The sequence below is a fragment of the Nyctereutes procyonoides genome, unplaced genomic scaffold (genome assembly GCF_905146905.1).
Source record: "Nyctereutes procyonoides isolate TBG_1078 unplaced genomic scaffold, NYPRO_anot_genome, whole genome shotgun sequence".
Classification (NCBI taxonomy): Eukaryota; Metazoa; Chordata; class Mammalia; order Carnivora; family Canidae; genus Nyctereutes; species Nyctereutes procyonoides.
This window is the reverse complement of record NW_026575136.1, coordinates 7806043-7830378: the sequence shown is the minus strand read 5'-3', so window position 1 is coordinate 7830378 and position 24336 is coordinate 7806043. Positions and strand designations below refer to the sequence as shown.

Below are 24336 nucleotides of genomic sequence, written 5' to 3'. Positions count from 1 at the left end.
CCTTTCCCAGAGAGAAACTTGGCGATCACGTTTTCACATGATGCTCACGCTCAGGGCGCTTCAATTATCCCTCCCCACAAAGATAGGTGGCGCGTGTTTCAGGGTCTCTCCTCTCTCTCCTACAGAAAAGAAAAAGAAAAAAATGTCATTAGAAGAGGCGTAACACGTCAGTCCGTCCCCAGGTTTGTGTTTCCTGGAGTGGCCGAAAGAGATCAGTTCTAACCTGCTCCGCAGGAATAACGGTCCTGCCTCCCGACACTCTTGGCGAGGTTTTGTACAGTTTGCTCCGGGAGCTGTTTCTTCGCTTCCACCTTTTTCTCCCCCACACTTCGCGGCTTCTTCATGCTTTTTCTTCTCACCATTTCTGGCCAAAACTACAAACAAGACTTCGCAGGTAGGTTTTTTTTTTCTCTCTCTCTCTCTCTCTCTCTCCCTTTCTCTCTTTTTTATTCCTTTTTGGTACGGTCATTCCCCCCCACACACCCTCCTTTTATGATTTTTTTTTCCTCCTTTTAAGTGGGGATGGGAGTCTGGAGTGAGAAGGAGTGTCCGTGGGCAGGAATTTCAGGTGGGTTTAGCTCCTTTATGGCAAGCTTTTCCCAAGAGTGACTTCGTGGATTTCTCTGGCACTCCCGCTCCCTCTCCCTGCTTTCCTCTCCCTTTTCCTCCTCCAAATAATTTGCCCTGTACCTGTCCATTCAGGTAACCAAAGGTGCCTTTTGCTACCCAGCCGAGGAAAAGTTTTATTGAGAACTACATGGTGGAAGGAAAACTCCTCCAGGGGGAGAGAATCTAACCCTGTTTTGTTTTTTTTGTGGGTTTTTTTTTTTTTTTTTGCATCTAGCTCCAGTTCATTGTATTCAGCAATTAAAACTTGGCAGATAACCTGTTAATAATGACAAAACTTGATCGATACAAACCTACCAAATTCAGGGGCATGTCTTTCTCGTAGATATGGCACTGCATCCTCTCCCACCGGAGAAGGCTGTTTTCTAAGCAGAAAGTTGCCTGTTTTTGTCTGCTTAGCGAGTTTCATTTCTTTATTTTATTCTTTGTGTGTGTATGTATGTGAAGTAACACCTCATTTCTGTGATGATAAATAAAGAAGTGAAAGTCCTCATGGAACTTGAGTCGTTTACCAAAGTGTGTATGTGGGGTGGGGGGTGGGGGGTCACTACAGCTGGGAAGAAAGCTGCTGTCAGGATATCAGAGTTGTAAATTAAGGGTAACTTTTGAAATTGTGTTTTAAATGGCAAAGTAATAGAGACGTGGATCGAGCAGGAGACACATGCACACACATATCCCATTCCCTACTTTGGCACCGAAAAGTCGAGAGAGAGATAGCAGGAGTTCCCAGGAACAGTGATGAGCCCGGCTAACGTGAATGTGTTTATCTCCCACCTACTTATATATTTTACATGCTCCCCCTATAATGATGAAGGCAAGATTACTAACTCCAGAGTTAGAAATAACAGGCAAAAGATAAAGTTTACAGCACAAATGCCCCCCCCCCTCTCTCTCTCTCACACACACACACACACAGGCTCATAAAACTAGCAGCTTACTTTATTAAACATGTATTTATATGCAATCGTGTGTAAGTCTCAGCATGAATACAGACAGGCCAGCTGTTTCATCCCAGACACTTGTGTGACCGTTTCCTGATTTCAGGATTTTTCCCAACAATTTCAAATCAATAGGAGAGCCAGGAAATGACAAAATGTGTCAAACTTAAAAGTCACCCACTATGCCTAGGTTAAATTCAAGGTGCTTTCTAAACCATCCACTTCCCCTTCTCTCTGCCTCGCCGCCCCCCCCCCCACTACCACCACCACACTCCTCTCAGCAAATGTGTGGAAACTGATACTCACTTTCCAGGTTTTCTGCAAAGCTTTGAGCACAGGAGACAATAGGTGCGGGGCTGGGGACTGAGTGTGCCCGGCAGAGGAAGGGTTAATGGCCCTTGTGTTACAGTTTGCATCTGTTACATCTTTTATAGCCCCTGTTTAAACTAATCCTCGAGGCACAGCATCTTCCCAACCTCCACCGAGTTTCGGGATTCTCCACCTCTGCTGCCTGCCTCCGAGGTTCCCCTTCTCCAAGTTTTGACAGTTTCAGCTGAAGGGGAAAAAAAAAAAATGCAGCGCCTCTCTCGATTTTTAGGTACAAAAGTTTCGAAGCCAGAAAGGATACGATCATTTAAGTAGAGCTTCAAAGTATTGCCGTAGCGGTTGGACTTTCTCTTTCCTTTCTTGAGGGGATAGAAAAAAAAAAAAAAAAGAAGAAGAAGAAAAGAAAAAAAAAAGAAAGAGAAATTCTACTGGAACTATTTAAGGGAAGCAGTGTAGGGGAGCATGTGTGTGAATGAGGTGGGGGAAAATACTTAAGTAAATATTGTCAAAGTGGCGGTGGGGGGGAGGTGTGTAGGGTTGTGTGTGTGTGTGTGTGTGTGTGTGTGTGTGTGTGTGTGTGTGTGTAGGGGGGTGGGAAGCGCTAGTGTCCAAAGAGGCTTATAATTATACTTCTTATTTCGGCGTGAAATGGGAAATCTTAATTTGGGGGCGGGGGACCGGGGTGGCGGTGGGTGTGTGTGGGGGGGTGTGGGGGGGATGGAGACAGAGCCTCGATAGACTCCCAGGGAGGGGAGGGGAGGGGAGGGGAGGGGGCGCGGGGCGAGCGGGCTCCCTATAATTACTATTATCAATTTGCCCGAGTGTGCTTCATCCGGGGGCTGTTGTTTGTTTGTTTGTGTGTCTCCTCCGGGGGGGACGGGGTTGTGTGTGTGGGGTGTGGGTGGGGGCGCGCGGGACGGGGATGGGAGCGGGAGGCAGGCTGGCGTCGCCCCGGGTCGCCGGGCCGGGGGGGAGGGGGGGGCGGGGGGCGCGCGGGGCGGGGGCGGGGGCCGGGCCGGGCCGGGGTCGGTCGGTGGCGCGGCGGGGCCCCGGGGGGCGCGGCGGGGCCGGGGCTGGGACGGGACGGGGCTGGGGCGCCGGGGCCCCCCTCGCGGGCGCAGCGCAGCGCCCAGGAACGCACACAAAGCGCCTCGGGGCCCGCGGGGGGGTGGGGGGGCGGGGGGCGGGGAGGGGGCCGCCGAAGTTTCGCTTTGGCGCAGGGGGTGGGTGCCGGGCGCCGGGTGCCGGGTGCCGGGCGCCGGGTGCCGGGTGCCGGGGGGGCGCTGGCCGGGCCGGCCCTGTCCCTGTCCCCGGGCGCCGGCGGCGGGCGCGGCGATGCCCACACTGTCGCTGTTTGGTTTGCTAGATCGAGCCTGCGTGCTGCCGGAGCAGGGCGCCGAGTCCATGCGAGCTGCCATCTGATCCGCTCTTATCAATGAAGCAGCCGATCATGGCGGATGGCCCCCGGTGCAAGAGGCGCAAACAAGCCAATCCCAGGAGGAAAAACGGTAAGAAGCGGCCCGAACCAAACTTTTCCGGGCTGCTCGGCGGCGCGGGCCCCGGGGAGGAGGGGGGGGCCGGGAAGGGCCGGCGAGGCGGCGGCGACGGCGCCCGGGGTCGCGGGCGAGCCTCTCCCGGGGCCGGAGCGGGAGCGGGAGCCGAGCCGGAGCGCGCGGAGCGGGGACCCGGGGCGCCCGGGGGGGGGGGCGCCGGCGGGAGCGCCCCGGAGAGGCTCGCCCACGGGGGTCCCCGCCGCCCTCCGCCGCGCTCCGCCGCGCTCCGCCGCCCGGTCCGCGGGCGGGTCCCCGGCCGCGCTGCGGGAGCGCCCGGCCCGGGCAGGGCAGGGCAGGGCGGGGGCCGGGGCCGGGGCCGGGGCGCGGGACCCGGCGGCGGGGGCGGGGGCGGGGGCGCGGGCGGGCGCGGGCGCGGGCGGGCGGGCGGCGGCGGCGGCGGGGGGGGGCCCGGGCTGCGCCGCCGCCGGCCTCAAAGTTTCTTGCCGGAGTCTGCGGCCGCCAAGTAACGGTCCGCGCGGGCGGCGGGGCCCGGCAGGGCGCGCCCGGGGCCCGGAGCCGGGGGGCGGGGGCGGGCGCCGCGGGGTCGCGGGGGGCACGCACACAGACTTTTCTGGGCAGTTTCTGCACGCTCCGGAGGCGCCCGGTACCCGAGCTGAGTCAGGGAGGAGGACGGAGATGGGGGCGAGGGGGGCGCGCGGACGCAGGAGGCTGCAGGCGGGGGCGGCCGCGCCGGGGCCCCCCTGGCTGGGGGTTGCGCAGAGGGATGGAGGGCAGGACAGAGAGACGCCGGCCCCCGGGCCCCCGCCCCCCAGGTATCACCCCCCGAACCAAATCGTGGGAATAAAAGAGGAAAGTGATTGGCAAAGAGCGCGGGAGGCGCCCGGGGAGGGGAGCGGGCTGGGGACCCGAGGGGCGCCGCGGGAGCGGACGGGGGACCCCCCGAGCCTCCGAAGGAAGCCCAAGCCCCCAAAGCAAACAAGCCGAGGAGCGCCGGCTCGGGCCGGGGAAGGAAACTTGCCGCCGCCCGCGGGCCGGGCCCGGGCTCCCCGGCCTCCGGCCCCCCGCGCCCGCGCCCGCCCCGCGCCCGCCCCGCGCCCCGGCCCACGCGGACCAACTTTCCCGGGAGGCCGCCTGCCCGGCAGCCGCGCGCGGGGCGGGGGGGGGGGGCGCGGGCCGGGGAGGCACAAAGACCCGGAGCCCTGATTCGGGACAGATGATGCTGCTCCCGGGGTCTCTGCCTCTCCAGGTTGTGTGTGCGCGCGAGTGCGCGTGAGTGTGAGTGTGAGTGTGTGTGTGCATCTCCTGCTTGTTGTGCTGGAGGTGTCGAGCCATATGGGGGAGTGATAGAGGAATTTTGGTCAGAAACTGTTCGTTACGTTATCCTGCCTTTTCCCTTTGTGCTGCCTTTGATCTATTTGCTTGGCTTAGTATTACAAAAAAAAAAAAAAAAAGAAAAAAGAAAAAGAAAGAAAGAAAAAAAAAAAAACAAGTACAATAATATATTCCGAGCTGCTTCCCCAAGATCCAGTTGAGGCTGCCTCTTTTTAAGTCCATCTCTCCCCTCTCTGTCTCTCTGTCTCTGTCTCTCTCTCTCTCTTAATTTAATTTTTTTCTTCATTCTGGTAGCTGGCATTATTTAAGGTGGTCCTTACTCAGGAGACCTCCCCTTCCCCATCTCTGGGTAATTTAGTAGACACTAAAATTATACCTAATGTCCCCCTCTCCTCTCTTGTGTTTCCTCTGTTCCTTTTATTAAATGTTGGTTATTGATTTTCTAAAATCAATGTCTGTTGTGGGGCTTTTTTTCCCCCTCTTACAAGTATCTAAAGCGTGGTGCTGATCAACTGGATAACAAAAGCTTTGTGTCAAGGAGGCTCTTTTTTTCTTCTTATGTTAAACAGTCATTTTTTTTCTTTTTTGAGAGAGAGATTGAGAGAGAGAGAGGGAGAGAGAGAGAGAAAAGAGAAGAAAATGAGATATAAAGCAAGGTTCCCAGAAGTGTTCTTTTGCAGAAGAGACTATTTAGAATGTTTGTTTCTGCTTTCCTGCCTCCTCCCACCCCCTTCGGGATTTTGCCACCGATGACCAGCCTGGCCCGGGCCGTGAGGTCAGGCCAGAGCTCAGGTCTGGGGATATAGAGGTCTCCCAGCTTCCTGGGAACCCTGAGGGTGGGGTTGGCGGAGAGGGAGGCCTGCTGGGGGCTCGCAGGTGAACCGAAAGCGCCAGGGAGGTGCTCAGCCATGGACACTGCAACCATTTCCCCTCCGCCCAGCCCCTAACTTGGGAGAAGCCTCAACACTCCGAAATGGAAAGTTAAATTGCACATTTTAAGGCATTTACCTCAGACCTTGCACACTTCACAGCAAGCCTGTCCATTGCTTACAGCTTCTCTAACTTTGACTATTACCTGTCTCTTTTCCCAAATAATGTGTGAAAAAACATGCTGTGAATTGGTTACTTGTCAATGTTTTTCTTTGGGTTTAATCTGACTGAGCAATGCCCTGGTTTTGAGAAGCAGGTAGAAGAGTTTTCTTCCCCCCTTTTTCATTTTCTTTTCTCATCAAGCACATATCCAATGCCTTTCCCTTTGGGGATTGCCAGGATTTATCTGAACTGAGTGGATTTTTCTTCTTTCCTGGATTCATGGAAAAGATGTCACTTTTGAGCTTGTGTCTTTGCTGATAACACTAAATATGATGATGCTTATCAAAATCATATAGAAATTCCTGGAAAGGAATAATGGCAATACTAATCACAGAAGTAAGAAGCTGGAAGAGAAAAAGAGAGAGAGACACACACAGAGAGAGATGGTCATCCAGGAAACTAGAATGGCACTTTATATAATTTAATGAAGTCAACAACGTATATATAGACGAGGGCGACAAGAAGAAAAAAGACCTGTAAAGCAGTTGTGCGTGCCTGGGTCTGTGTGTGTGTGTGTGTGTGTGTGTGTGTGTGTGCCTGTGTGTGTGAAGGCTGGTCAAGAACGTGGGTTAAAAGACGATGCAGTACACAGTTATGAAAAAGCAAAGGAGAAGGAGCAGTTTGAGGGAAATAAATGTGCAAAGAGAGAAACAAGAATCCAAAATCCAGCCTTCAAGATTCTCAGGCCAGCAAGATGCTTGGCAAAGACAGTGCCAGGGCCAAGTTAATCCAGAGCTGACAGTCTCCTTTCCCCCACATGGAAGGGATGCAATCTCTTCCCAGAAAGTAAGATGTGCAGCAGGAGGAAAGGGGGAGAGGGGTGAGGGGGAAGGAGGCAAAAAGCGAGTTGCCGGCAGACAAGAATGTGTGTCGGTTTCAAGAAAGTTCAGTCAGATGATCCTCAGTCGCCTGACTCACTTTGTAACACTTTCACTGAAGCTGGAGAGGAGGGGGGGAAACCCAGCCCCCCCCCATTCCCCTGATTACACCCCACTATCTCCGCACAGCCTTGGAGCCAGGAAGGAGCCCTTGGCGCGGGAGGTGCCCGGCGGTTGCCTGCCACTGGCGGGCCCCGCTGTAACTTGCAAAGTTAGTTGCTTTGGCCCCCGGTTCGGGGCTCGGGCTCCCGGGGATGCTCCCGCTTCCCTCCTGCCTCCCGCGGAGCCTGGGAAGATGGGCTGGCCTCCCCGGCCCACTGCCTTCCAGCATCAGCCTCTGGAAGAATCGCACATAACACACGCAGGTCGTAACAAAAATCAGATCCGGAAACTGCTTGCTTCAGAGAAGGGAATGAAAGTTGTCTTTTAAATGAAAACTGAATTAAGAGTGGAAGGGAAAAGGAAGTGGAAGGCAGAAAGGAAAGTTAAATCTGATTTTTCTACAAACTTTCATCAAGAGGGTTGGGGCTGGCGGGCGAGGCGGGGGGTGGGGGGTGGGTGTGGATGGGGGGAGAGTGGGGCAGATTTTTACAAATGCCTTTGGTCTCCGACTTGCAGTGGTAGAGAAAGGGGCTAAAGTTGGATGTTTTCAGGGCTTGGGACCCTAGGGGAGGAACAATCAGATGAGCAGAAATGATGATCCTTTTTTAAGATAAGTCCTCTCTCCTTACCACTTCCTTAGAGGGAGTGGAGGCGCTGGTGGTGATGCTTAGAGGCAGCGGAGGACGGAGAGGTTGCTTCCGTTTCAGAGATGCTTAAATGAAAAGGAAAAGGGAGGCATCGAGCCCCTCCTGAGGGCTTGTGGCCCTTGCCCCCCCCCACCCTCCTCCCCCCTGCGAGGTGCTGTCGGCCGGGGTGGGGGGCAGCCCGCAGTCGGGGCCCCTTGGCACACACTGAGGCAGGGAAGTTTCCTTCGGGGCTGCAGTGGCTCCAGACTTGGTCATCTTTGCAAGTGGGGCGATGTTTTGCAAGTAGCTCCTTCCACAAAGTTGATGAGTTTACAGGGAGCCTGGTTCGCTGGTCCTCCCAACACTCAGAGGCAGTTTGCGTGGCAGGTACCAGTTCTGAGGGCGCTCCAGAGATATCCATCTCCATCCTTCTCTCTCTGCGGAGATCTTCTGCAAGTTTCGTCACGCTGCACACACGCAAGACTGGGGGCTATGTATCCAGACTGATATATTGGTTTTATTTCGGTTTGGAAAAACTAAGTCGATGGGGGTAGCAGCAACACGCCTGCCTTCTTCGTAGCAGGGCCACTGGCCTGCTGGCACCCCCCAGTGTGAAGCCCCGCCGGGGGGCAAGGGTGGGCTCGGGATTTTCAACTTTACATTGTGTCTCTGTTGCCAAATAAAAATGAATCCGTGTCTTTAAGCATTTATTTCCAAATACGAAGGAAGCCAGGATGAAAGTTCCCTGCTAAAGTGCTATGTCATGTGCATCCGACGCTTTCCTCTCTGGCTCGCTTAATTTGCTCAAAGTAAAGAAAATTCCAAGAGGTTATCAAAGCCCCTGACCGCTGTATTCAGAATATTTCCTTGGAGAAATGTGGGGTCTACCCTGAAGGTAGGAAAGGACGGTGCTGCTGGCTCTCTAGCAGTGCCGCATTGATTCCAAGATGTGGGAGATTCTTTGCCTTACGACAGTTTTTGTCATCTGCATTCTTCCAAGGCTTTTAAGGTGCATTTTCTTCTGTGTGAAAGGGAACTCTTTGTCCTTGTACTCTCCAGCACCGTGGCTTCCCAAGGTAGACACTATTTTGTGCCTGTCACAGAGAGAGGGAGTGCAGGTTTGCAATGCTCACAGACAATTGATTGTCTGCCCTAATGTGTTTCATTTACATGTTTATAACGTCAATGGTGCTGGGGTGTCCACTGTACCATTCATTCCCGCATTCCCACAAGGGGGCAATTGTCTGAATGGCCAAGTCAGACACCTTTTTGATTGCTCTTTGGTTGTCTTTTTAGAGCAAAGAGATAAAGGAGGAAAATCTGTGATGCAGAAACACTAGTTGAAAATATACGGAATTAAATGTCACCACAAAAGCAGATGTTAACATAAGCCCAAATATGCTTTTTAGCCAAGATGCGAAGGTTTGAAAAGAATAATTCAGAGCAGAGGGAAGGATGATTTAAAACCAATAAATATAGCCCTCTTCCCCCCCCCCCCGTGTCTTCCCTTTCTTTAGCAATCAGGAGATGAAATGTGATTTTCCTTTTCATTTTTAAGCCCTGAAACATCTAGGCACCTCCCTGTTATTTGTATGTTTGCTGTGATTTGTGAATTTTGTGTATATTTACATAGCTCTGTTTATACCAACAGCATCAGCTTACCACTTGGAAAATCTATTGAATGACTCTTTGGGCTGTGGGGAGTGTAAACTTTTAAAAAGTAAGATCCAAGTATTTCTTCATCACCCATTTTTTTTTAAAAAAAAGGAAAGCAATAATAATCAGCAGACTCTAAGGAAGTCTCTGCCTTCAGAGCTATGTGCCAGAGACTTTTATCCTGGGTGACAGTCCTGTCACAGTGAAAACTCTCAGGAAAAGTGTAACTAGTAGTCACAAAGTAAATAAAGAATTTCGTTTTAAGGTGTTCTGTACTGTTTTTATATACTCTGTGCGGGTGCGTGCGCGCCTGTGTGTGTGTGCGTGTGGTGTGGTGTGGTGTGTGTGTGTGTGTGTGTGTGTGTGTGTTGTCTTGTGTTTCCTCTGAGAAAAGTGAGAGGAAAAGCCATCCATGTGTGTGCTTTTGGCTTTTCCCTTCATTCACTTCTCCCCCACATATTATGCATATATGTATCACACATGAATACATCTGCTTAAAAAAAGAAAGATTTCACAGTTCAGATGGTGCCTTGCTGGTTCATTAAGGTAATACAGTTATTAGAAGTTGCTCTAATTTCGCGTGTGGTCCAGAAGGAGAGAGAAAAAAAATGCTAACTCTTGTGTCATCTGGTAGGAGGTAAATAGGGGTGGGGAAACTTTTATGATTTTGTAGTAAATTAGGGAGGGGGGCAAAAAAAATCGCCAGTCTGTGAAAAGATTCTTGCCTCTCCGGGAAGACACGCACAGTAGCTGCACCGTTAGCTGAACCCCTGACACGGCGGTCTTTTGAATGCCTTAGGTATGATTTCACTTTCGCTCACATCAATGCTGACCTGAATGCCTTTCATATCTGATCCGCTGTGTCTCTCCCAGTAAACATCCCCTGAGGGGAGAACAAAGAAAGGAGCTCTTCTTCTTCTTAATCACAATTCAGCCCTTTCACCGCCGGCAGGCTCCATTTGCATTCTGCTACAGAAAGCCAAGATGAAAAGAAAGAGAGAGAGAGAGAGAGAGAGAGAGAGAGAGAGAGGAGAGAGGAGAGAGGAGGAGAGGGTAGTAGCTGAGTAAAATAACTTAGGTGTTTGTGGCTGTTTGTTGGGCTTTCCCTAGTTACCAGCCTTATATAGTTGATGCTTGACCAGGCCCTGTCCCTCCTGACAGGCATATAGTGTTACAAGATGGCATGTCTGTACTATTCATGGCCACCCGCTCAACACTTGAGGTAGAAAGTGTCAGAGAGGGATCAAATTCTCCCTCAGAAGCCTGTTAGACTCGGGGTCAGGTGTGTGGACTTCCCACTCTTGAGTGCTGCCTACTATTTGGCCTTCCTTATTGTTTACCATCATCAGACCAGGGAGGTGAGGGCACTTGGGGAGGGGCGGGGGTGGGCGGTGTGTGCGGGGTGCTGCAGCTGGAGGCCGCTCTGGAGGAGAGCAGGGATGAAGTCTCCCAAGGCCCTGCTCTGGTTTCAGTGATGGGTGTCTGGCCCAGAGCAAAAAAGGGAGAGGTGCTTACACCCAGCCTGAACACACGCTGATAAATCTTCAGGAAAACTGGAAAAGACTTTCCCATTTTTTCCCCTGACTTTTTATGATAATTCATATTTTCAAATGAAAGGGGAAAAAAGCCAAGAAAGAAACTCTCAAATGAGCCAAAAAGAAAAAAAAAAAAAAAAAAGGAGAAGAAGAAGGAAAAAAAAAAGAAAAGAAAATTCTCTGAAAAGAATTTTAGGGGGAAAAGTTGTTCTATTTTAAAAAGCTTTGAGGGCTGTAAAGTGCCACGTTTTTCACACCTTCTCCATACTTTTTTTTCAGATTTTTTTAGTATGTTTAACATTTGTGAGATGACAGCCTTTTTGTATCTCAAACTGGAGGCTTCAAGATTTGTAGGGAGGGGTTGGTGGTATTCACGATCTCCTCGGAGGGAAAGTTTATGCCTCCAGGGCTCCTTCTTCCTGGGAGCTGCCTAAACCCTCGCAGGCCGACCTGTCAGGTCTGACTGTGTTATTTGCCCCCATTTGCAACGTGCAGAAGTGACACGCAGTTCATGGCATCGGAGTGAGACCACAGCAAGAGCAGAAGCCTCTCGTGACAACTTTTCAGCTGCATTATCTTGCTCCTAAACTGTCTTGTCCTTTTTTTTTTTTTTCCTCTTTTTCTCCCTTCCTCGTAACCGCCCTTACTTAGACCCCAGCTCTCGAGGAGGCTGAGCTGCAGGCCCGTGCGCAACTTGAGAGGTGCACCGGCCTCCCGCGGCCCCTGAGTCGTAGGGGACCCCGGGGCTTGTCCGATGGCCCTTGTGCGGATTTCACGTGTGAGAGCAGAACTAGCGGAGACGTTAGAAGTGGCACACGGGCATGTGACACAGATTCCTGATTTTTTTTTCTCTCTCTCTCTCTCTCTTCCCCCCCTCCTCCTTTTCCCAGAAGATTTGCAGAATTTACAAAAAGAGATTATCCCTACACCTTCCACCCCTCCTATCCACCCCCATGACCCAAGCAATGAAGGATTTAGGCAGATTTACTTCAGTAAACACCTTTGGACACTTGGGGGGAAAGTGGGAGTCTGTTTGCAAAAGGAGGCTTTTGTTAAGTGAGGTACCGGGATAATGCTTTACCAGGCAGCTGTGATATTAACCTACCCAGCAATGCGGGAACACTCTTTAACTCTTTGAGTGCCTGGCCCTTTGCACTCAGCAGATAAAATCCCGGCTCTCCAAAGACACTCAGGATTCTGGTTCCAGCAGTTTATTATTCAGACAAGTCGTGTAGACATGAAAACTGTTCAAGCTTTTAAAACAATGTGGTTTAATTAGATGAGGTGGACTTACATTGCTCATAAGCCCTCCAAATGGTGGTTTATAATTGGCAAGGAGGAAAAAAAAAAGGGAATCAAGGCAGCACATTAAAAATTCCAGGAAATATCTTTAGAAAAGCTATTTTCATTTCCAGCTTTTAAAATATTAGACGATGGTAGCTAGAGGGAATAAAGCAGCTGGGGCCTCTCTCCTTACTATAAAAGACACCAGAAGTTTGTGATGAAGAAAGGGGGGGGCTTCGGCTCAAAAAAGCTGTGAGAGGCCAGTTGGGACAGTGACATTATCACAGCCCTCGCATCTTTTCAAGGGGGAAGTGTTGCCTATCTTTCTCGGAGCTTGGAAGGTCATGTGAACCTCAGAGTCAGGGCCTCAGGCCGACTGTTACCAACTTGAGACTTGCCAAAGCCAGCAGAGAGGCATTTATAAGAGGAAGGAGTTAATGGTTATTTTTTGCCGGGCACAAGAATAACTTTACAGGTGTTGCATTTGGGCTTAAATAAGATTGCCTTATTTAGTTTCGAAAAAGAGTGTAGGTGTCAACGTTCAAGCAGCTACAAATGTGTGAGAAAGTAAAGGGTATGAGACATGACAGGATTAAAGGTGTTTGCTATGTTGTTACACCGTGTGTCAGGCTGCAAGCTCCCTTTGTCACAGCCTCCTGGTGATTTGACAGCGCAGATCTACTTCCCTTCTAGGTGAGACAGCATTTTTTAACTGGAGTTATAAATATGGTACACCCTTCCAGTTGCACCCTGCCTCCCAGATCCATGAATCCCATTTGAAAGCATCTTGCCCTGAGACACAATGAACAAATGCTGGATACAGGGGGCTGTGTGCTCGGGGGCCCGGGCATCGCCAGCATCACAGTAGCTGGCATTGACTGTTGTTTGGCAAGAAGGTCCTCTGCCAAATCATCCAATAATTAAGTTTTATGTTATTTGTATGAACGACCAAGCATGCAGTATTCCTTTTCAAATCAAAGGGAGGCTTAAAATTACTTTTTGAACACTTTCAGACCATGGTCAGGTCACAGTTTGGGGGCTGAATTAAAATGATCTCATTCATGATCTAATTGAGGTTGGCAAAACCTTAACAGTAGCAGGAGTACATAAATATAAATCAAAGACCAAAATTTAGCAAATCATATCATTTGCTAGAAATCTGCTCATGAATTATTCTCCGATTGCCAACCCAGAAGTTAAACTTTGTCTCCCCTCAGCAACAGTAACTGTGCATATTTTTTCAGGCTCCTGACAGGAAAGTTAGAGGAGCTGAAGGGAGAAGGAGGATGATCAGTCTCTTTCATCAGATATTCTGTGTGTGTGACCCGGGAACGTAGGAAAGCTCATGAAGCCAAGTGTGTTACAGTGGGTGCTGCAGTCTTGGTTAGAAATTAGTAGTGGGCTTCCGAAAACCAGACTTTGGAAGAGCAAGCAGCGGGGACACGTTAAGGGACGTGAGGGGAGCAAACATTTCGTAGAGGATCTGATTGAACTTTGCTTTCATTTTTCAATCGAGGAATGTAATCGTCATCATGATTTGATTTTTTTTAATTTTTTTTAATTTTTTTTTTTTTTTACAAACCTAGTTCTATTAGTAAGCTGAGTGGAGGGGATGAGATTTGATGTAACTGTTAGAATTAAAAGACAGTACTGAAATGTTGGTGTACATATTTAAGTTACCTTTTCCTTTTAAAAAAAAACATTACTTAAAATTAAGACTCTGGATAACTTTTCCTATAATCCATGGGATTAAACTTCACGTTCTATTGCATCTAATCTGCTGGTAGTTATTCTTCATTTTCCTGGGTTGCCGTGTGTTTTTCCAACTTGAACCCACACATACTCTGCTTTAAACTGGAGGAGACCTGATTCGGAACTCGAGTGTTCTGAAGTCAAAATTTTAAATCCCACTTCAGTGAAGGTATTCCTTCAGGAGAATGACAAACGCGCAACTGGTCAGTTTAGCTAACTCTATCGTAAGAGCAAATATAGGAAGCTGTGTTTTTTTTTAAGTCACAGCAATAAGGTGGAGGCATTTTTAAATCATCTCAGGTGACCGAGGTACAGGAGTGCATCCTTCCGGGAACAGATCATTGTCATTAATGATTTCCCATGACAAAAAAAGTCAAAACATATTCTACATTTAAAAAAAAATGGAATGGATTCCTCTTCAATAGTTAGGTTGTTAATATGACAGCTGTAGTGATTTTTGTTCCTCATTTTATTCTGTGTCTCTTTTTATGATCAACAGTAGGAAATAAAGGTATTCCTGACAAGGTGCTAGGCAACCCCTCCTAAAAATAAGCAGTCAACAACAGATCAACGGAGGAAGGAAGATATCCTGCTATTTAAGATAGCATGAGATTTTTTTCCCCCTCTGTCCTAAACAGATGAGTAAATTTCAGGGAATTCAGTGCCCAAGTGATCTGTACTGTAACCTATAGACCTCACTGTTTCTTAGCTTAAATTGTATTTATATTGCCTTGTATATCCGAGTAACTGTAGTCAAAGACACTTTGCAATTTGCCTATTCTTGGAAGTACCTAAGTTTCTATTTTAGACACAAAGCACATCAATGGAAGTGTTTCACATCATGAGATTTCTCAGTTTTAAGAGGTGAGGTTGATATATAAAGAACTCAGTAAGCTGTGTTTTCATAATAAATAGACCCATTAAAAGGGAAAAATCTCTAAGCAAAATGGTTGTCCTCTGAAGATTTCCCATCACCTTTGCTCCGCTAATGGGAATTTGAAAACTAAATACAGCCCATATGCACACGTTCCACATGCACACAGTTACGATTACACCCTAGAACCCCAACTCTGAGACTTTTCCTCTTGGACTTTCACTGCGATCATACTGCTTGTGAATGAAATATATTCAAATGAAAAGAGTAGAGGCGAAGAATGAACATAGACCCCTGTTTAGTAGGATTCATTGTCAGGGGGGAAGAAAAGCGTTCCCTGTGCCACATGACTCTTACATAACTTACTTGCACCTAATAGTCTCAACTTTACGTGTATTATTTAGGATAAATCATAAGCTTTGTGCTTTTAAACTGCCCCCCACCCACCCACCCACACCGCCACCCATATTCCTTCAATATTACCAACCTCAACGCGGATTATGCTAACTTGATTGCAAATTGTTATGGTTTTTAAAAACAGCATTCGGGACTCCTGGATAAGGATGGCATTTGAAAGTGGTGTTTATAATATTTAAAAGGGGAAAAAAAAGGCAGGGGATTAAACCATACTGAACACTTAGAAATGTGTGGAGTTTTTATACTTGTGCAGATAAAGTGTGAGGTAGCCTTACCCTGTGAAACCAAGACCACAAATGATATGTGTCAGTAGGTTCTTTGATAGGGCTTCTGGCCACAGTGTTTTTGTGCTGTCAAACTGCTATGTTGAACAAACACCTCCTCTGGGACAAAGTGATAAATGCAGAGACAGGCTGGCTTCAACCAGTCTCAGCAACCTCCTCAACCACACCCCCCCACTGCCAGACCCACCTCTCCCTCCCACAATCCAGCCACCTCCCCACTTTTGCTTTGCCCCTTTACCTGAAGTCGAGGTTCCTAGGGAGATGCGCAGGGCTTTTCAAGGGGTCAGTGGTGAGTAATTATTGATACTTCCCAAATCTTATGAATCAGTACTATGAAACTACAGGCAAAGTCTTTTTCTGGCAGGCTTTATCTAGTCTTTTTTAAGTGGAACTGGACTGAGCTTCTAAACTTTTGCCAACTTGAACTTTTTCCACCTTTGCTTAATCATTTGAAAAACCACTTGCTTTCCTCTTGTCTTTCCCCCAGTCACTGGAGCTTTATTTTCTAAGGTTCACGCAATTATGTTGTGCAACACAAAACAAAATTTTGCCTTAAAAAATCCAAACACCATTACCTCCTACTTTTCACTTTCCAGCGTCGTCCTTTTAGGGCTAACACTTCAAATGTATAGCCAACTGGGTGTTTTGTTTTTTTTTTTTTTCTTTTTCTTTTTTCTTTTTCCCCTTCTCCCTCCTGGAGCCATTATTCTCTGACTAAAACCTGTTTACTGGTGCCTTTGTGTGTGCCTTTTTTTTTTCTTTTCCTGACATTAAATGAATTTCCATCTTCTACTTCTGCAATCTCTAAGAAATAGATAAACCATTATATTTTTTTCCCGGCTCGTATTTTAAAGCGGTGATCCTGACAGCAGGACGATTATTGCACTTTATGTTTTAGTGGATGTTTGCTGTTGCTAGTTACAGCAACACTTATCATAAGACAGCAAGAAAAGAGTAGTCCCTGGTAATTAAAGTAATGAAATATTCATTTACTCTACCTTTTCTGTAGTCTCACAAATTAGGCTGCTACATTTAATGCCTGCACTGCCTCTGTTTTTATTATAATGGCAGCTTTCGCATCTGCAATTAGGACTAATTCTGACAGTTACAATTTCTGAGGGATGGTAAACAGTGAACGAGATGTGCAGCAGAGGTATTACACGTGAAAAGCCCTTGTCTCTTTAACCTTGTTGTTTTTTTTCTCTCAGAGGTTACCTTTTCCCGATGGTGCAAAATCGACTTGACATAACTGTTCATCAGTTTCAGGGTTTTCCCTGGAGGTATTTGCATCAAATCAGCCCAGTCAAGCTTCAAGTTGAAATTGGCAGGCCAGAAACTGACAGGGTAGGGACTGGAAAAGAGAGACAGCTAAAGAACACGCAGCAAACTGACAGTAGCAGAGTGAAAGACTGAGGTTGGGGGGGGGGGGGAGCGAGAGCTTTTCAACTTTCGTGTAAGGGAAATCTCAACTCCTGGACGGATCTCAGTAGCAGAGGATCCTGGAGGAACTCGGAAGGTCCAGGGATTCAGGACACCTTCAGCTCAGGCTTTACCCCCAGGGCTCCCCAGCCCTGCTGCGGGGTGGGGGGGCTCACTCTCATTTCCTCTGATTGGATGCCTGGAGTGGGCACACTTAATTAAACAGGAGCAAAGTTCTGAGGCACCTCCTCAGCACTTATTAAAGCTTGAAAGCCAAATCTCATGATCAGTGTTATAGGAGGAAAATAAGGCGGTTTGGGTTTCTTTCTTTCTTTTTTTTTTTTTTTTTCCTTTCCCTAATTGTTAACTTGTAGGGAAAGTTGCTTCTCTCTACCAGGTTGGTTTTCTCGGGTTTCTGCTTGGGAGCAGATTAGATGTTCACGGAGACCAGGGCTCGGGAGACTTGTCAATTCAAAAGTTAGTGCGTTTTGGTCAACACAAACAGCCACGTAGCAAGAAAAAAAACATATTTAAAGGGACACTCCCTGGAATAACATGGGGTTGCGAGTTGCCTTTGTTGAATAATGGCCTCCTAGCCGGAGAACCCAAGAACATGTATGCAGTTGTTTAAAGGGCAGAAAAACGTGGGAAAAATCTTAAAATAGCTGTGACATTAAACTTTTATTTCAGTATATTTCAGTATTTTCCTTTAAGGAAAAACCTATGATTGCAAAACTTTTATAATTGCTCTAACAAAGAACACAAATATGAAAAGTGATCTCCTTGCCCGAGTATGGTTTTTTTTTCCCCTCCTCCTTTATGTTTATTTTTTGAAGCCAATGTTTTTTGTCATCCTTTCTCATCTCTAATAACTTTGCGGGAGGGTGGGTGTTGGTGTCTTTACCAGATGATTTAAAATCCTCGCCACTTTCCAACTAGACTTGGGGGTCGAATAAGCCCTTGCTTTCAAACCGTCTTCAGGCTCTGTGTATGACAGGCATTGGCTGATCTGCTGATGCCCATTCGACAGGCACTGTTGAACTAAAGTGGTGTGACGGCACAGTTTTGTTAAGCTGTGAACAAAGGGCTGAAGATGCCTTCCTGGCATCGTCCGTGTGCATATTGGCCTTGTCACAGTTTTGCTTGATTTAATGCTCTGTTTATTCCTAGATATTAAAACTTAAATTCCAAACAATATGTTCTCAAATACTACATACCAACTTTATTTTAAAAGCTTTAACTTCGAAGATCCTAGGGGTTCATTTGCTTTTCCAGTCTGCACATAGCCAACGTTAAAACACAGCTTTGGAAATAAACAGATTGCCAGTAGCCTTTTAACTGTTATCCATTTTAAAAGGGGATTCCAGTCTGAAAAAAAGTCTTATTAGGGTAAAAGATTTATTTTTCTTTGATCACTGGTTGGGAGTCATTATTTATTTCAACAGTGGATTCTCGCGTAAATTCCTTAGGAGAAGTTACCTTGTGTGTACACAATCTGGGCAGACGTTTAAAAAGATCCCTTATTAAAAAGATACTTGGTTATAAGAGTGACCATTTTCAAATACCTGGAAGGGTAGGCACGTTGCTGCTACCAGCAAGGGGGAAAGAAGAAAGAAAAGAAAAGAAAAAACAAAAACAAAAACAAAAACAAATAAAAAACAACAACAACAACCCAGAACGGAGGGGGTTTGTGTTCAGATGAGTCCTGTTTAACAGACAGCAGGAGAACCAGGATTGAGATTTTAAAAAGACAAGAATTGTTATAAAAATCCCTGTTCCACAGACAACAGCTAGGTCTTCAAAAGAAAAGTTCAGTTTAGGACTAAATTTAGATTCCAGTGTCCCGTTGAATGTGTCCTGAGGTTTATCGATGCCGGGGGGGTGGGGTTTTGTTCCCCCTCTGCCTCTTTTTCCTCCCTTCAGGTTTGCTTCAAGAGTTTGCTAAGAGATTAGTTAGCAAGTTTATATTGAGGAGGTAGCCATGGGAAGCAGCTCTCTGCTCGAAGGAACGCGCAGTGGGTCAGAGTGTGAAAACACGGGGAGCTAATACTAAGGCCCGGATCAGGTACTTTATTTTCTCTTAGAGACAGACTGCTCGCAGAAAGGTTTGTGGGATGACATCCCGTCCCAGCAGGAGCACAGATGCTGCCACTTTTAGAAACTTCCAAATAAGCAGTATTGCTGGAACTACTTTATGAAAAAAAAAATTTTTTTGTTTTAATCTATTGCCAGATCACTCCCTTTTCATTATGTAAAGAGGCTATAATTTGGGAAAGTCAAGGTTATTTTTACCTCCATTCATAAAACAACATGCTTCACCAGAGCTGTTCTGGAGAAGGTGAGGAAGGTGGCAGAGGAGAGAAAAATATTCCGCGATATGAGAAGTATTGCTGCTAATAACCAGGGAGACTGCACTAGAAAATCGGAAATGGAATCTCTGGAGTAAAACACATACCCACGTTCACCTGCCCTAAGCGCACTTTCTTAGCACTGACAGTTTTACTAACTGGAATGAATTGCCTCTCTCTCTCTCTCTCTCTCTCTCTCTCTCTCTCTCCCCCAGTAGTAGTTTGATCCAATACTCATTTCTACGAAATAGTCCTCACAGCCAGGGAAGGTGACACAGGTACTGGTGAGGAGGCAGGAATAAGCCTTTATTGCTAGTTTTCATGTAATATCATCCATGAAAAAGACATCCCACCAGGAGCATGGCTTGCAGCGTGGGCTATTCTCTTGGTTTCGTGGGAGATGGTTGCGTCCGGTCCCGTTGTTGTGAACGAGATTTGGACACGCAAGTCTCCAATCTGGCAAAAAGCATAGACCTTTTAATATATTAATGGGGCAGATTCTTACTTAAAATATGAAGTAAACTTTGGCATTGGCTTGGTGTTTTCTATTAATACTTTGTGAGCAACTATTTATAAAAGAGACAGACAGATACGAGATGATCCAAAGAGTCCTCCTGCCCCAACCCCTAGCCGGACATGATCTGCCTTGTTGTGCCAACTCATAACATTCTATCTGTAAAGGGCTCTAAGTAAACCCATAATCTCTGCTATGTTTTAGAACAAATGTATGGCTGGGACCAACATGACTTCTCACCTTTTAATGAACTGTCCCGGTTTAGGATCTTGTAAGGAATGGAGTGTAAAAAGAAGCAAAGTAGAAGATGAAGGGATCTCGTAAATAGTTTCCTTTGAACGTCCACAATTGCTTACATGGCCTTCCCCCCCCCCTTTTTTTTGCAGGCCAGCAGAAATGGCCTAGCCCAGGGCTCATCCAAGTGAGCACATTTCAGAACAATTCATTGGATAATTTGAGGGAGACCCCAGCCCTGTGACACCAATGAAGTGCATGAACTGAGAACTTTCCTGAGATGGGGAGTGGATGTGATGTTAGGATAGGGCATTCCTGAAGGGATTTCTGATTCATGTGAGAATAGTAAGCATAGATCTTCTGGCCATCAGTCAGCATCAGGTTTCAAATAAACAGATATTGATGGCTGTCATGATCTCCCCCCCCCACCCCGCCCCCCAGTTCCCTTCCTAGCTGGATGAAGAGCAAGCTCTGCTTCAAGTAAATAGGATCTTTGAATGTATCTGCAATGAGGTAGGGCTTTCACGATCAGTATCTGCAAGCCAGGAGCGTGAATGTGATCTTATTGTATCGCCGTGTAGAGATGAGATAGTCTAGAGCTACAGCACACCAGTGCATTGTGCTGGGGTGTCGGGAACAATCTTTCCATTGCCAAAGCAGCAACTCTTTTATTTTTCATCATTGTTTCCTTACCTCACTTGGTATGCTTCTCGTGATACAGATCTGAGTGAGTTGTGCAAGCTTCAGACTTGCCAGCCCCCAGCTCCCAGGCCTAGTACGGAGTAATTCATAAACTTACCATATTAGACTATCAGATTGAAACCAAGGGTTTCTACTAGTGGTGGAATTGGAAAGCCCATTGTTTTGATTATCATTTCATCAGCCCCAACTGATACTAGTATGCTCAAGGAAAACATACTTCAGTTACAGTTGATTTTCAGATTCCAAAATGGTGCTGCAAAGCCTGTGCATCTCTAATTATATTTTATGCTAGGCTGTGCAATACCAAAATATACGCCGCGGCAATCAGTGAGTGAACAGTATCAATCAATTTGTAAACAGATGAAGTCACTCATTCCCAAACTGGTTTTCCAAAAACAATTACTAAATTACAATAGAAAAAAATTGTACAGTTACTGTATTTGTGTGCTGTGTTACAATCAACATACCAGGGAAACAAAACAATTTAATGCAGAAAAATCATCATTCATCTACATTATAATTGCTTCTTTTTCACATCTACAGGGCGGTTAATTAAAATTGTGATTAAATGCGGTCGCGCTGCCTAAGATGTCTTGCCCAAAACAGGTGGTACAGAATTTAAAAGTAAAAAAAATGTAATTAGCATTGGAAATTGAGAAATTGCCTGTAAGAATCAGTGTTAATTTCAGTCAGTGATGAGGTAATTTATAAATGAATGCAGTGGAGGCTGTGCAAATGCACAATTGCCTTCCTTGCCATTCTTAGCATTCTCAGCATGCAGGTGAAAATGTTTTCAAAATATTGAGGTAATTTGAAAACCAATCCATGCATTCTGTATCTTTTTTCTCCCGTTTGTACCAAATGCTGAACAAATGCTGCCATGGATGGCACGATCCATCAGTTTTTTACTTCCTAAAAGCAATGCTGCACATATTTTAGACCTAGATTAGGAAACGTAACAATACAAATTGCAAGCCTAAAATTCTTGCGGGGGTCAAAATTGCGCTCCCGAAGCTCTGACTGATGTGGGTTTGGTTTTCTGCACGACGCTCCCATCAACAAAAGAGGACCCGGAAGGAAATTTCCCCCCGGAACAGGTAGCACGGGCCTAAAAAGGACTATTAACTACTCTAAGAAAACTTGAAGTTTTATTTTTAGAGTTTAAGGAAGAACTGGAGAGTTGTAGTAGGCCAGTGTTTTCCTCAGAATTGTTAACTGTATCTTGATTACTCCACCCAAAAGCCTCCAAAACTGGTGAATAAAGTTATTACTAGGAAACAGTTTTCCAGAGCAGGAAACAAGAAGGGAATTTCTGCTCATTAATAACGTCTCTTCTTTTAACAAACAGGGATGCCACTTTCTAATAAAGCATCATACCATCCACGGAATGTATTTCCAGCAGGCGGATGGCACGTTCTGTTAGGGCATGAGTCAATTTACAGTTTAGATAGTATCTAAAAATTATTTTTGTAGACGCTGTGTTTTTATCATTGAAATAAGAACCACCAAGCTTTTAAAATCTCCTCCTAATGGACAAAATTTAACTTTCATATGCTGACCCTGACTTTGTGAACCACGTGGACTCAAAATATTTTAATAATTAATTGAGGCAAATATGGGGTTTCAGTATCTGGCTGCCAGTGGAGTGAAAGAGACTTTGGGGGACTTCTCAAGCATCCCCTTCCTGTACTTGGCATTCTGCAAAATGTTCTCTCCATATAAAGCCCGTCCTAAGAATAGGTTTAGTTAACCGTTACCGATCAATCTACTAATAATCAGATTCTCTTGTGTAAAATATCCTGCCTGGTTCTTTAGTGTTTGAGGCGGAAATCGATGATTTAGCTTGGAAGACATCCTTTGGGTAACCCTGACATTTCGGGGAGAGAGACAAAAAAAAAACCCCAAAAAACAAAAATAAGGAACGATCTGTGTCCCTGATGGTATCTTATTGTCCTCTGATTTCAGGCCTGGTATCAGACCTCTCCCCCCACCCCGCGACCCTTCCTCGTCACTTTCAGGCCACCAGTGAACTGTGCGGTGTAGAGGTGACAACTCAGCTGGTTGTTGCGAGTGGCATGGCATCATTTCTTCTGTATCTAAACCTGTTTCTCATTTAATAGTATAAGTAGAAAGAAAATGAGACCTGTAAATGGAGGAAACTGGAAGGTCACCAGTTAACTCGGAGACCCCTGGGTGTTGGCGTTCACCAGCTCCTGTCCCCCCCCACCCCCCCAAATAACTGCCACTAGGACAATTTCATCTGTCAGCAGCCAGTTCACCTTCAGTGAGGGAGAGTGCGTACTTCGTCAAAGCCTGGCTTCCCAGATTCCCTTCAGGACCTGTGAACAGAAGATCTGCAGCCACATGGGGCCTGGCTCAAGTTTCAGGAGAGCAGTGGGGTGGGGGAGGTACCATGACGTGCTCCGGGCTGCGCTGGTTCTGGGCTTACCAGGGGTCACAAAGGTTAGAGAATCACAGATGTCAGTAGAGCTGCAGGCCCTACCCTTTGGAAAATTCGCAGTAGAAATCTTCTTACCCTGTTACATTTGGTTCCGAGTCCTGTGACAGTTCCCAGGGCAACGTGGAGATCTTTACGTGGGAGACTGCGCCCGTGTTGGTTATATGGAACCATGACAATGGCAGTGTCTGTTCCCCACCCTCCCCATCCCAAGCATCTTCTCCATACTCCTGCGGTATCATTGGGGTGTTCCGAAGGGGTCTGAACTATGTGGCTATCCCAGCACTAGATTGGCCAGCAATTTGGTGTGTTAAGTCCTTTTTCTTTTCAAGTTCGCCTTCTGAGCTTATTTGACTCATCCCACCATGGCCAGTAGCAGTCCCTCCATCTTCAGAGCAGCTGTCAGGTTCACGGAAGAAGATTGCACATATTCCTTTTCCACTCAAGGCTTCTTTCACCTTCATTCCCGAGGGTGATCTGGGCTTTTTTTTTTTTTTTCATTATAAGAAAAAAAAAATCTGCTGCAAAAATGATTTAAAAAGTATACCTCCAGGTGCCTTTTAGGCCCCTGGTATTCCAGCGGAGAATTGCAGTGTTTATTCATTCTGTGTTAATTGAACAGCTACAATGTGCAGGCACCATACTTGAGGCTCTGATCCAAAAATGAATGATAGAGCCAGGGCCCCTGAGGAGCTTGATGCCTGGTGGGAAAGGGGGTGGGGGTGGGGGCTCAAGAAGTGAGAAAAAATGTGATGAGTGCTGTGAAGAACTTTGTACCCAGTGAGTACAGAGTGTGCAAGATGGCATACCTAGATCTTGGAGAGGGTGGGGAGGACAGGCTTCCAGGGGAAGGTAGCTTTGGAGGGCAGTGTGGGTCACATGACTTTTGGTTTCGCCAGTAGGGTGAGGGAAGGGCGTCCTGGGACACAGGACAGAGGAGGAGGATACAGGCACTGGAGGAGGGAAAGGTGGACCACCTCAGGTGCTATCGGCCAGCTAAGATGTCTGAACGTGGGTTGTGTGCAAGAGGATGAGCTGAAATGGAGTCTGCAAATGGAATCTCCCATGCCATATTTCTGGCTCTTATCCAGTAAATAGGTGATGATGAGCTTGTGAACCATTTTTTAAAGAAGAAGAATGACATAATCATATTTGTGTTTCAGCGAAATGTCTCTGGCAACTGCACGGAAGCTAATATTATCCAACATTTATTGAGTACTTGTAATGTGCTGGGACCTGAGCTAAGGATTTTGCCTATGCCATCCGGTGTTGCCCGAGAGCAATTCTAGCGAGTAGATACTATTATTTTAATACACCTTTTACGGATGAGGACTTTAAGGCTTAGCAAGGGCATGAGCCCGGAGTCCAGGAAGAAAGTTTATGGGTCAATGTGACAGGAATCGTGGAATTTCCAGAGTTACAA

General features: G+C 46.9%; 1 protein-coding gene across 4 annotated transcripts in view; it reads left to right on the top strand.

Moving 5' to 3' along the window:
* Nucleotides 1–259: 259 nt before the first annotated feature.
* The window catches only part of LOC129495440 (zinc finger E-box-binding homeobox 2), a 136818-nt gene continuing 112741 nt past the window's right edge, over nt 260–24336 (top strand). Inside the window, exons 1-2 of one of the 4 annotated variants that reach the window (XM_055302923.1) lie at nt 260–394; nt 3259–3400. In XM_055302923.1, the coding sequence (XP_055158898.1) occupies nt 3328–3400 (73 nt within the window). In that variant the 5' untranslated portion in view covers nt 260–394; nt 3259–3327. The other 3 variants (XM_055302924.1, XM_055302922.1, XM_055302925.1) reach the window with 3 other exon arrangements.